This window comes from Carcharhinus amblyrhynchos, unplaced genomic scaffold, assembly GCF_965287045.1.
Source record: "Carcharhinus amblyrhynchos unplaced genomic scaffold, sCarAmb.v2.hapA chromosome_304, whole genome shotgun sequence".
NCBI classification, from domain to species: Eukaryota; Metazoa; Chordata; class Chondrichthyes; order Carcharhiniformes; family Carcharhinidae; genus Carcharhinus; species Carcharhinus amblyrhynchos.
In genome coordinates, this window is record NW_027650044.1 from 154074 (window position 1) to 167005 (window position 12932).

Genomic DNA, 12932 nt, shown 5'->3' on the forward strand with positions numbered 1-12932 from the left:
AAGTAAGACTCACCGGTCTATAATTCCCGGCAAAGTCTCTGTTCCCCTTCTTAAACAATGGGACAACATTCGCTATCCTCCAATCCTCCGGGACTACACCAGAGACCAATGACGACCTGAAGATCTGAGCCAGAGGCTCTGCAATCACCTCTCTAGCCTCCCAGAGAATCCTAGGGTAGATCCCATCCGGACCAGGGGACTTATCTATTTTCAGCCCCTCAAGAATTTCCAGCACATCCTCTTTATCAACCGTAATACTGTCTATTTTACACCCCTGCAACCCAATGTCCTCCTCAGCTATATTCATGTCCCCCTGCGTGAACACCGAAGAGAAATATTGGTTCAATACTTCTCCAATCTCCTCCGGTTCCACACACAACTTCCCCCTGCTGTCTGTAACTGGCCCTAATCTTGCCCTGACCAACCTTCTGTTCTTGACATACCTATAGAACGCCTTAGGATTCTCCTTAATCCTATCAGCCAAAGTCTTCTCATGTCCTCTTTTAGCCCTTCTCAACTCACTCTTCAACTCCCTCCTAGCCAATCTAAAGCTTTCTAGTGCACTATCTGAGCCCTCCAATCTCATCCGAACATAAGCCTCCTTTTTCTTTTTAACCATCGACTCAACTCTTTTAGTGCACCACGGTTCCCTAGATCTACCAAATCTACCATGCCTGACAGGGACATACCTATCAAGGACTCGCAGTAGCTGCTCCTTGAAAAAACTCCACATTTCAGACGTTCCCAGTCCCTGTAATCCCCTAATCCAATCCATGCTTCCTAATTCACTCCTGATAGCCTCATAATCGCCCTTACCCCAGCTAAAATTGCTGACCCGAGGTTCATGCCTATCTCTTCCCATCACTAAGGTGAACGTAACCGAATTGTGGTCACTATCACCAAAATGCACACCAACTTCCAAGTCTAGAACCTGGTCTGGCTCATTTCCCAGCACCAAATCCAATATAGCCTCACCTCTAGTTGGCCTGTCTACATACTGAGACAAAAAACCTTCCTGCACGCTTTGTACAAACACTGACCCCTCTAGCGAGCTAGAGCTATAACAATTCCAATCAATATTCGTAAAGTTAAAGTCCCCCATAACAATTACCCTATTACTTTCACTCCTAACCAGGATTGTCTCCGCAATCCTTTCCTCAACCTCTCTAGAACTTTTAGGAGGTCTATAAAAGACTCCCAACAGGGTGACCTCTCCTCTCCTATTTCTAATCTCCGCCCATACTACCTCAACTGACAAGTCCTCATCAAACTTTCTCTCCGACACTGTGATACAGTCCTTGACTAGCAATGCTACCCCACCCCCCCTTCTACCTTCTTCTCTACTCCGACTAAAGCATTTGTACCCCGGAACCTGCAACATCCATTCCTGACCCTGCTCTATCGATGTCTCAGAAATGGCCACAACATCAAAGTCCCAGGTACTGATCCACGCTGCAAGTTCATCCACTTTATTGCGAATACTCCTCGCATTAAAGTACACGCATTTCAAACCCTGCTCCGCCCCACCCCCACTATGCCGTGCCTTGCATTCCCCAACTATGCCCCCCTCACTTTCACCCCCTTTCCTCACTATCCCTCCCCCCCTCCGAATCAGTTTAAACCTTCCTGCATCGCTTTTGCAAATTTACCCCCCAGGATATTGATTCCCCTCTGGTTCAGGTGTAGACCATCCCTCTTATAGAGGTCCCACCTTCCCCAGAATGAGCCCCAATTGCTCAAGTACCTGAACCCCTCCCTCCTGCACCATCCCCTCAGCCACGAGTTCAAACTTTCCCTCTCCCTATTCCTCTCTAAACTATCCTGTGGCACAGGCAAGAGTCCAGATATAACTACTCTTTCTGACTTCGCCTTTAGTTTCCATCCCAACTCCATAAATCTTTGCTTAATATCCCCTTCCCTTAATCTCCCTATGTCATGTGTCCCCACATGAACTATAACTTGGGGTTGATCTCCCTCTCCCCTAAGAGTCCTGAGTACTCTGTCCGATACATCCTGGACCCCAGCCCCTGGTAGGCAACACACCAGCCCAGAGTCCCTACCCTTACCTCCAACTCTCCTATCCGTCCCCATAACCGTGGAGTCCCCAATCACGAGGCCCAATCTCTTACCCCTAACCACCTGAGGCTTGCCAATAGGCTCACCCCCAGAGACCTGCTCCCTTTGGCTATCCCCAGTTGATTTCTCCTCAACTGTAGCCTCCAGGACCGAGAACCTATTTTGGAGGGGAACAGCCCCAGGGGATTGTCCCCCCAACTGCTTTTTGCCCCTCTTCCTGGCAGTGACCCAAGACTTATTCCTAGGAGTGACTATCTCCTTATAACTCCTATCTATGTCCTCCTCCACTTCCCGAATTATACGGAGCTCCTCTAATTCCCCTTCCAGCTCCTTTACACGCTCCTCCAGAAACTGCAATCTAACACACTTCCCACAAGTAAAATCACCTGAAACACTGTGGGAGTCCCTCACTACATACATCCCACAGGAGATGCAGCTTACAGCCTGAACTGCCATCCCTGAATCAATTACCAGCAGAAAAGTAAAAATATAAAAAAAAACTTCCCTCACACTTATAATTAGGTTAGAGGAGGTGGAAGGGTGGGATTCTCTACCAGTGTAGAGAATCGGGAATCCTCTCTGCACTAATTTATAGTGTTAGGGGCACGAGAAAAAAAAAACTACAACTACCGGTAAGCGTCTTAGTGATGACTTCCGGTTTCTAACTAATTTAAAAAAAAACCGCCGAAACTCGCGACTTAACACTAAAAATAAAAAGTTAAACGGAATAAACAGAAAAATATACCTTATTTTTGCCTCCTCGCACGCCCAAAAATCGCTGCCTCTCGACTCAGCTCCACAGGAACTCCGTTCTCACTCAGCTTTGGGGTTTAAATACAAAACTCAGTGTTGATTTTGGAAGTAATTCTGTGTTTCTTTCCCCATATGATAACATATTTAAGTATTAAATAGAGAGTGTTACAATGTAATCAACTGAAATAACTAATGTTACCAAATCAGCCTCAAATAAAGATAACCAATGAGATTCCTCTTCTTTAAATTCTTACAGCAACATAAATCAGAAGTGACTTACTTGTGAATTAACCGGCCAATGAAAGATATATTTAATTTGAACAACGATACCTGTTTGTGATTTGGTTTATTCTTTTTATTTGTTAATTTGATGTTGTCTGTTATTTTGTGAGTTGTCTCTGCCTGTTTTCCTCAGTCAGGTAATTTGATTTTCAGAAGGCGTTTGACAAGGTGCCTCACAAGAGGTTATTGCAGAAGGTCAGGGGGCATGGAGTTGGGGGTAGGGTGTTAGCGTGGATAGGGGATTGGCTGTCAAATAGGAGGCAGAGAGTGGGGGTCAATGGGTGCTATTCGGATTGGCGGTTGGTGACTAGTGGAGTGCCCCAGGGGTCGGTGCTGGGGCCTCAGCTATTTACCATTTATATAGATGATCTGGAGGAGGGAACCGAGTGTATGGTGTTGAAATTTGCTGATGACACCAAGACTGGGGGAAAGGCAAATTGTGCGGAGGGTGTGGAGAGTCTGCAGAAGGATCTAGATAGGCTGGGCGAATGGGCCAGGAAATGGCAAATGGAATTTAATGTTGGCAAGTGTGAGGTGGTCCACTTTGGTAGGAAGAATGGTAGGAAGGACTATTACTTACGTGGCGAAAAACTGCAGCAGGCGACGGTGCAGAGGGACCTCGGGGTCCTTGTGCATGAGTCGCAAAAACCCAGCTTGCAGGTGCAGCAGGTGGTCAGGAAGGCGAATGGGATGCTGGCCTTCATAGCGAGGGGGATTGAATATAAAAGTAGGGAGGTCTTGCTGCAGCTGTATAGGGCATTGGTGAGGCCGCAGCTGGAGTACTGTGTGCAGTTTTGGTCGCCGCACCTGCGCAAGGATATTTTGGCCTTGGAGGGAGTGCAGAGGAGGTTTACTAGGCTGATGCCGGAGTTGAGGGGGTTGAGCTATGAGGAGAGGCTGAATAAACTAGGCTTGTACTCATTAGAGTTTAGAAGAATGAGGGGAGATCTCATTGAGACGTATAAGATGATGAATGGGATGGATAGGATAGAGGTGGAGAGACTCTTCCCGCTCAGAAAGGACAGTAGGACTAGGGGGCACAGCCTCAAGATAAAGGGGAGGCGGTTTAGAACGGAGTTGAGGAGGAACTTCTTCACTCAAAGGGTGGTGAATCTCTGGAATTCTCTGCCCGTTGAAGTGGTGGAGGCTGCCTCGCTAAATATTTTTAAGAGGCGGGTTGATGGGTTTTTGATAAGAGAGGGGATTAAGGGTTATGGGGAGAGGGCGGGAAAGTGGAACTGAGCCACGACAGATCAGCCATGATCTTATTGAATGGTGGGGCAGGCTCAAAGGGCTAGATGGCCTACTCCTGCTCCTATTTCTTATGTTCTTATGTAATCTCCTGCCCTTTTGGGTTGATTCTTTTTCCAAGCTGATCTGTTTTTTAATCATTAACAGATGCTGGAAACCCAAAATCAGAATCGAAAATGCTGGATAAACTCAGCAAGTCTGTCAACATCTGGGGAGAGAGAAACTTAGTTAGTGTTTTAATATTCCCTGTTTAGTTAAACATTAATTCTGTTGCTCTCCCTCAGAATGTTCCCTGTGTATTTGCCTGTATCTGATGTGCATTCGAAACCAAATCGTGTACTATTCGTTGCTTGCTCAGGGAGTCATCCATAGCCTTTGTGGTTCTGCTTTTTAATTGAGCTGCTGGCACTCCCTTTGCAGAATCTGCAAACTTTGCAAAGGTATGGGGCACGATCTTGCTGGCCATTTGTGCCACACTCCTGCTGCAGCGAGGTCGGAGGATTTGACGCCCAGTGAAATCTCCGTTCACTGCAGCGGGATAGGAAAATTCTGCTGGCGTGAAGGGTGATCAAATTCCAGCCATCTTGTTCATATCCAAATCACAGAGAACTTTATATCACCCACTAAGAGCGACTAGAACCCAGTCTTCAGCCCGGTGTACAACCATTTATCACCATGCTCTCTTTAAAATTAATTTATGGGATGTGGGAGTCACTGGCTGGACCAGCATTTATTACTCAGTCCTTGTTGCCCTTGACATTGTGAGCTGCCCTCTTGAAGCACTGTAGTCTATGAGATTTAGGTACACCCACAGTGCCGTTAGGTGGCATGGTGGTCCTGTGGTTAGCACTGCTGCCTCACAGCGCCAGGGACCCAGGTTCGATTCCCGGCTTGGGTCACTGTCTGTGTGGAGTCTGCACGTCGCCCCCGTGTCTGTGTGGGTTTCCTGCGGGTGCTCCGGTTTCCTGACTAGCGGAGTGCCCCAGGGGTCGGTGCTGGGGCCTCAGCTATTTACCATTTATATAGATGATCTGGAGGAGGGAACCGAGTGTATGGTGTCGAAATTTGCTGATGACACCAAGATTGGTGGAACGGCAAATTGTGCGGAGGGTGTGGAGAGTCTGCAGAAGGATCTAGATAGGCTGGGCGAATGGGCCAGGAAATGGCAAATGGAATTTAATGTTGGCAAGTGTGAGGTGGTCCACTTTGGTAGGAAGAATGGTAGGAAGGACTATTACTTACGTGGCGAAAAACTGCAGCAGGCGACGGTGCAGAGGGACCTCGGGGTCCTTGTGCATGAGTCGCAAAAACCCAGCTTGCAGGTGCAGCAGGTGGTCAGGAAGGCGAATGGGATGCTGGCCTTCATAGCGAGGGGGATTGAATATAAAAGTAGGGAGGTCTTGCTGCAGCTGTATAGGGCATTGGTGAGGCCGCAGCTGGAGTACTGTGTGCAGTTTTGGGCGCCGCACCTGCGCAAGGATATTTTGGCCCTGGAGGGAGTGCAGAGGAGGTTTACTAGGCTGATACCGGAGTTGAGGGGGTTGAGCTATGAGGAGAGGCTGAATAAACTAGGCTTGTACTCGTTAGAGTTTAGAAGAATGAGGGGAGATCTCATTGAGACGTATAAGATGATGAATGGGATGGATAGGATAGAGGTGGAGAGACTCTTCCCGCTCAAAAAAGACAGTAGGACTAGGGGGCACAGCCTCAAGATAAAGGGGAGGCGGTTTAGAACGGAGTTGAGGAGGAACTTCTTCACTCAAAGGGTGGTGAATCTCTGGAATTCTCTGCCCATTGAAGTGGTGGAGGCTGCCTCGCTAAATATTTTTAAGAAGCGGGTTGATGGGTCCTTGATAAGAGAGGGGATTAAGGGTTATGGGGAGAGGGCGGGAAAGTGGAACTGAGCCACAACAGATCAGCCATGATCTTATTGAATGGCGGGGCAGGCTCGAAGGGCTAGATGGCCTACTCCTGCTCCTATTTCTGATGTTCTTATGTTCTTATGAAAGACATGCTGGTTAGGTGCATTGGCTGGTCCAAGTTCTCCATCAGTGTATCCGAACAGGTGCCTGAGTGTGGCGAACTAGGGGATTTTCACAGTAACTTCATTGCAGTGTTAATGTGAAGCTTCGTGTGACACCAATAAATAATCTTTAAAAAAAGATTCCAGGATTTTGACCCAGCAACTGCGAAGGAATGGCAATATATTTCCAAGTCAGGATGGTGACTGACTTGGAGGGGAACTTGCAGGTGGGGGTGTTCCAATGTATCTGCTGCCCTTGTCCTTCCAGATGGAAGTGGTTGTGGGTTTGGAAGGTGCTGTCTAAGGAACGTTGGTGAGTTCCTACAGTGCATCTTATAGACAGTAACCATAGCAGCCACTGTTTGTTGGTAGAGGGGTTGGATGTTTGTGGATGTGGTGCCAATCAAGCGGGCTGCTTTATCCTGCATGGTTTTGATTTGATTTATTATTGTTACATATATTAGCATACAGTGAAAAGTATTGTTTCTTGCGTACTATACAGACAAAGCACACCATTCATGGAGAAGGAAATGAGAGAGTGCAGAATGTAGTGTTACAGTCATAGCTGGGGCGTAGAGAAAGATCAACTTAATGCGAGTTAAGTCCATTCAAAGTCAGACAGCAGCAGGGAAGAAGCTGTTCTTGAGTCAGTTGGTACATGACTCAGACTTTAGTATCCTTCTCATAGAACATAGAACATTACAGCGCAGAACAGGCCCTTCGGCCCACGATGTTGCACCGACCAGTTAAAAAAAAAACAACAATGACCCACTAACCTAAACCAATCCCTTTTCGTCCATAAACCTGTCCACAGACCTCTTAAACGCCCCCAAACTAGGCGCATTTACAACTGCAGCAGGCAGGGCATTCCAATCCCTCACCACCCTCTGGGTAAAGAACCTACCCCTGACATCTGTCCTATAACTACCCCCCCTTAGTTTAAAGCCATGCCCCCTCGTGCTAGATTTTTCCATCAGAGGAAAAAGGCTATCACTGTCCACCCTATCTAAACCTCTAATCATCTTATATGTTTCAATAAGATCCCCTCTTAGCCGCCTTCTTTCCAACGAAAACAACCCCAAATCCCTCAGCCTCTCCTCATAGGATCTCCCCTCCATACCAGGCAACATCCTGGTAAACCTCCTCTGCACCCTCTCCAAAGCCTCCACATCCTTCCTGTAATGTGGGGACCAGAACTGCACACAATACTCCAAGTGCGGCCGCACCAGAGTTGTGTACAGTTGCAACATAACGCTACGACTCCTAAATTCAATCCCCCTACCAATAAACGCCAAGACACTGTATGCCTTCTTAACAACCTTATCTACTTGATTCCCAACTTTCAGGGATCTATGTACACATACACCTAGATCCCTCTGCTCCTCCACACTATTCAAAGTCTTCCCGTTAGCCCTATACTCAACACATCTGTTATTCCTACCAAAGTGAATTACCTCACATTTCTCTGCATTAAACTCCATCCGCCACCTCTCGGCCCAGCTCTGCAACCTGTCTAAGTCTTCCTGCAAACTATGACACCCTTCCTCACTATCTACCACACCTCCGACTTTGGTGTCATCAGCAAATTTACTGATCCACCCGACTATACCCTCATCCAGATCATTAATAAAAATCACAAACAGCAGTGGCCCCAACACAGATCCCTGAGGCACACCACTTGTAACCGAACTCCATGATGAATATTTACCGTCAACCACTACCCTCTGTCTCCTATCCGCTAGCCAATTCCTAATCCAGTTCCCTAGATCACCCCCAATCCCATACATCTGCATTTTGTGCAGAAGCCTACCATGGTGAACCTTATCAAACGCCTTACTAAAATCCATATACACCACGTCCACTGCCTTACCCCCATCCACCTCTTTGGTCACTTTCTCAAAAAACTCAATAAGGTTAGTAAGGCACGACCTACCCGCCACAAAACCATGCTGACTGTCTCTAATCAATTCATTACTCTCCAAATAACTATAAATCCTATCCCTAATAATTTTTTCCAAAACCTTGCCCACAACAGAAGTGAGACTCACCGGTCTATAATTCCCGGGGAAGTCTCTGTTCCCCTTCTTAAACAATGGGACAACATTCGCTAACCTCCAATCATCTGGTACTATACCAGAGGCCAACGACGACCTGAAGATCAGAGCCAGAGGCTCTGCAATCACTTCTCTTGCCTCCCAGAGAATCCTGGGGTAAATCCCATCCGGACCAGGGGACTTATCTATTTTCAGACCCTCCAGAATATCCAGCACATCCTCCTTATCAACTGTAACACTGTCAATTCTACTCCCCTGCAACCCAGTGTCCTCCTCAGCTATATCCATGTCCCCTTGCGTGAACACCGAAGAGAAATATTGGTTCAATGCTTCACCAATCTCCTCCGGTTCCACACATAACTTCCCTCTGCCGTCTATAACTGGCCCTAACCTTGCCCTAACCAACCTTCTGTTCTTGACATACCTATAGAACGCCTTAGGATTCTCCTTAACCCTATCAGCCAAAGTCTTCTCATGTCCTCTTTTAGCCCTTCTTAGCTCGCTCTTCAACTCCCTCCTAGCCAATCTAAAGCTCTCTAGTGCACTATCCGAGTGCTCACGTCTCATCCGAACATAAGCCTCCTTTTTCTTTTTAACCAACGAATCAACTTTTTTAGTGCACCACGGTTCCCTAGCCCTACCAATTCCTCCTTGCCTGACAGGGACATACCTATCACAGACTCGCAGTAGCTGCTCCTTGAAAAAACTCCACATTTCGGACGTTCCCAATCCCTGTAATCTCCTAGTCCAACCTATGATTCCTAATTCTCTCCTAATAGCCTCATAATTACCCTTCCCCCAGCTAAAACCACTGGCCCGAGGTTCATGCCTATCCCTTTCCATCACTAAGGTGAACGTAACCGAATTGTGGTCACTATCACCAAAATGCACACCAACTTCCAAGTCTAGCACCTGGTCTGGCTCATTTCCCAGCACCAAATCCAATATAGCCTCACCTCTAGTTGGCCTATCTACATACTGAGTCAAAAAACCTTCCTGCACGCTTTGTACAAAAACTGACCCCTCTAACGAGCTAGAGCTATAACAATTCCAATCAATATTAGTAAAGTTAAAATCTCCCATAACAATTACCCTATTACTTTCACCCCTAACCAGGATCGCCTCCGCAATCCTTTCCTCAACCTCTCTAGAACTTTTTGGAGGTCTATAAAAGACTCCCAACAGGGTGACCTCTCCTCTCCTATTTCTAATCTCTGCCCATACTACCTCAACAGACAAATCCTCATCAAACCTCCTCTCTGACACTGTGATACAGTCCTTGACTAATAATGCTACCCCTCCCCCCCCTTCTACCTCCTTCTCTACTCCGACTAAAACATTTAAACCCCGGGACCTGCAGCATCCATTCCTGACCCTGCTCTATCCATGTCTCTGAAATGGCCACAACATCAAAGTCCCAGGTACTGATCCACGCTGCAAGTTCATCCACTTTATTGCGAATACTCCTCGCATTAAAGTACACACATTTCAAACCCTGCTCCACCCCACCCGTGCAATGCCATGCATTGCAGTCCCCATCCATGCACCCCTCACTTTCAACCCCTCTACTCAGGATCCCTCCCCCCCTCCGAATCAGTTTAAACTTCCCTGCATAGCCTTTGCAAATTTTCCCCCCAAGATATTGGTTCCCCTCTGATTCAGGTGTAGACCATCACTCTTATAGAGGTCCCACCTTCCCCAGAACGAGCCCCAATTGCTTAAGTACCTGAACCCCTCCCTCCTGCACCATCCTCTCAGCCACAAGTTCAAACTTTCCCTTTCTCTATTCCTCTCTAAACTATCTCGTGGCACAGGCAAGAGTCCGGAGATAACCACTCTGTCTGACTTGGCCTTTAGCTTCCACCCCAACTCCATAAAGTTCTGCTTAATATCCCCTTCCCTTAACCTCCCTATGTCATGTGTCCCCACATGAACAATAACTTGGGGTTGATCTCCCTCTCCCCTAAGAGTCCTGAATACCTTTTCAGATACATCCCGGACCCCAGCCCCTGGTAGGCAACACACCAGCCCTGAGTCCCTACCTTTACTTCTGACTCTCCTATCTGTCCCCTTAACCGTGGAGTCCCCAATCACGAGGCCCAATCTTTTACAGCCCCTAACCACCTGAGGCTTGCCAATAGGCTCACCCCCAGAGACCTGCTCCCTTTGGCTATCCCCAGTTGTTTCCTCCTCAACTGTAGCCTCCAGGACCGAAAACCTATTTTGGAGGGGAACAGCCCCAGGGGATTGTCCCCCCAGTTGCTTCTTTCCCCTCTTCCTGGCAGTGACCCAAGACTCATTTCTAGGAGTGACTATTTCCTTATAACTCCTATCGATTTCCACCTCTGCCTCCCGAATTATGTGGAGTTCCTCTAACTCCACCTCCAGCTCCTTTACACGCTCCTCCAGAAGCTGCAATCGTACACACTTCCTACAGGTAAAATCACCAGAAACACTACTGGAGTCCCTCACCACATACATCCCACAGGAGATGCAGCACACTGCCTGAACTGCCATCCCTGAAACAATTACCAGCAGAAAAATAAAAATATAAAAAAAAACTTCCCCCACACTTATAGTTAGGTTAGAGGAGGTGGGAGGGTGGGATTCTCTACCAGTGTAGAGGATCGGGTATCCTCTCTGCGCTAATTTATAGGGTTAGGGGCCCGAGAAAAAAAACTACAAATACCGGTAAGCGTCCTAGTGACGACTTCCGGTTTCTAACTAATTTAAAAAAAACCGCCGAAACTCGCAACTTTAAAACTAGAAATAAAAAGTTAAACAATATAAACAGAAAAATGTACCTTTTTTGCTGCCTCCTCACACGCCCAAAAATCGCTGCCTCTCGATACTGCTCCTCAGGAACAATGAGGCCGATACACGGAGGTAGGTGCTTATAAACCCGAGAAAAAAAAAACTACAACTACCGGTAAGCGTCCTAGTGACGACTTCCGGTTTCTAACTAATTTAAAAAAAAATTTAATTAAAAAAAAACCTTCTCCCGAAGGAAGAAGGTGGAAGAGAGAATGTGCGGGGTGCGTGGGGTCCTTAATTATGCTGGCTGCTTTGCCGAAGCAGCGGGAAGTGTAGACAGAGTCAATGGATGGGAGGCCGGTTTGCCTGATGGAATGGGCTACATTCACTAGAGTTTAGAAGAGTGAGAGAGGATCTCATTGAAACTTACAAAATTCTAACAGGGCTCGACAGGATAGATCCAGAAAGAATGTTCCCAGTGGTGGGGGAGTCCAGAACTTGGGGTCATAGTTTGAAGATAGGGGGTCAACCTTTTAGGACTGAGGTGAGGAGAAATTTCTTCACACAGAGGGTGGTGAATGTGTGGAATTCATTCCCACTGAAAGTTGAGGCCAAAACATTGTCTGATTTCAAGAAGAAATTAACTACAGCTCTTGGGGCTAAAGGGATCGAGGGATATCGGGGCAAAGGTGGGAGATCAGGATATTGAATTTGATGATCAGCTATGATCAAAATGAAAGGTGGAGCAGACTCGAAGGGCTGAATGGCCTCCTCCTGCTTCTAGTTTCTATGTTTCTGTGATAGAAAAGTGAAGCTTTCACCCCCTCCCCCTGAGAATTCATTCAGCAACAGAAGATTGGCCTGGATTAGAGCCATTAACACTTCAGTGTGTATCACACACACACACACACTCACACACACACTCACACACACACGTGCACACACCTACACACACACTGCAGTGTGTCTTCTATTCTGACATAACTCCTGCATTCTTTTGAAACCTGATCCTTCCTGTTTCTTCCACAGTTTGCTTTTGCCGAGAGGGTTCCAGGTTTCGTTTTATGATTCAAATGGGACTCTGGTGACAGAGAAGGAGACGGAAACGGTGAGACATTGTCTTGATTTCCACTGATTTGGAATTGCAATGCTTGTGCATATATTTAAATGTTTCATTTCCTCCTGTGTCCCATTCCACCACCGCTCCCCCCCCCCGGGCTCGACAGATCTGCACAGCCATCAGGGTCAGTCCCGTACCTCTCCCGAGCCTCTATTCTTCGGACATTAGTTTAGACCCGAGGTTCAGTACCCAATTCGACAATGAGGGCATTATAGCCAAGCCTGATCCTGTTCTCAATGTTGAGGATATATTCCTGTTGTCACATGTAGCGACAGTGTTCGGGATTCCAGACAGCTTTAAGGAGTTTCTAGTTGTATTTCTGCATTAAGAAAGGGTTAAGAACTTAGAACATAGACCATAGAACATTACAGCGCAGAACAGGCCCTTCGGCCCACGATGTTGCGCCGACCAGTTAAAAAACACTGACCCACTAACCTAAACCAATCCCTTTTCGTCCATAAACCTATCCACAGATCTCTTAAACGCTCCCAAACTAGGCGCATTTACAACTGCAGCAGGCAGGGCATTCCAATCCCTCACCACCCTCTGGGTAAAGAACCTACCCCTGACATCTGTCCTATAACTACCCCCCCTTAATTTAAAGCCATGCCCCCTCGTG

The 12932-nt window shown here is 47.1% G+C and overlaps 1 protein-coding gene across 1 annotated transcript in view; it reads left to right on the forward strand.

Moving 5' to 3' along the window:
- Positions 1–12301, forward strand: part of LOC145339064 (uncharacterized) — a gene marked incomplete at its 3' end in the record, with an annotated part of 53636 nt that extends 41335 nt beyond the window's left edge. Inside the window, exon 4 of the mRNA XM_080183485.1 lies at positions 12223–12301. Within this exon, the coding sequence (XP_080039611.1) occupies positions 12223–12301 (79 nt within the window). The remainder of the gene's footprint in view (positions 1–12222) is intronic.
- Positions 12302–12932: the final 631 nt, after the last annotated feature.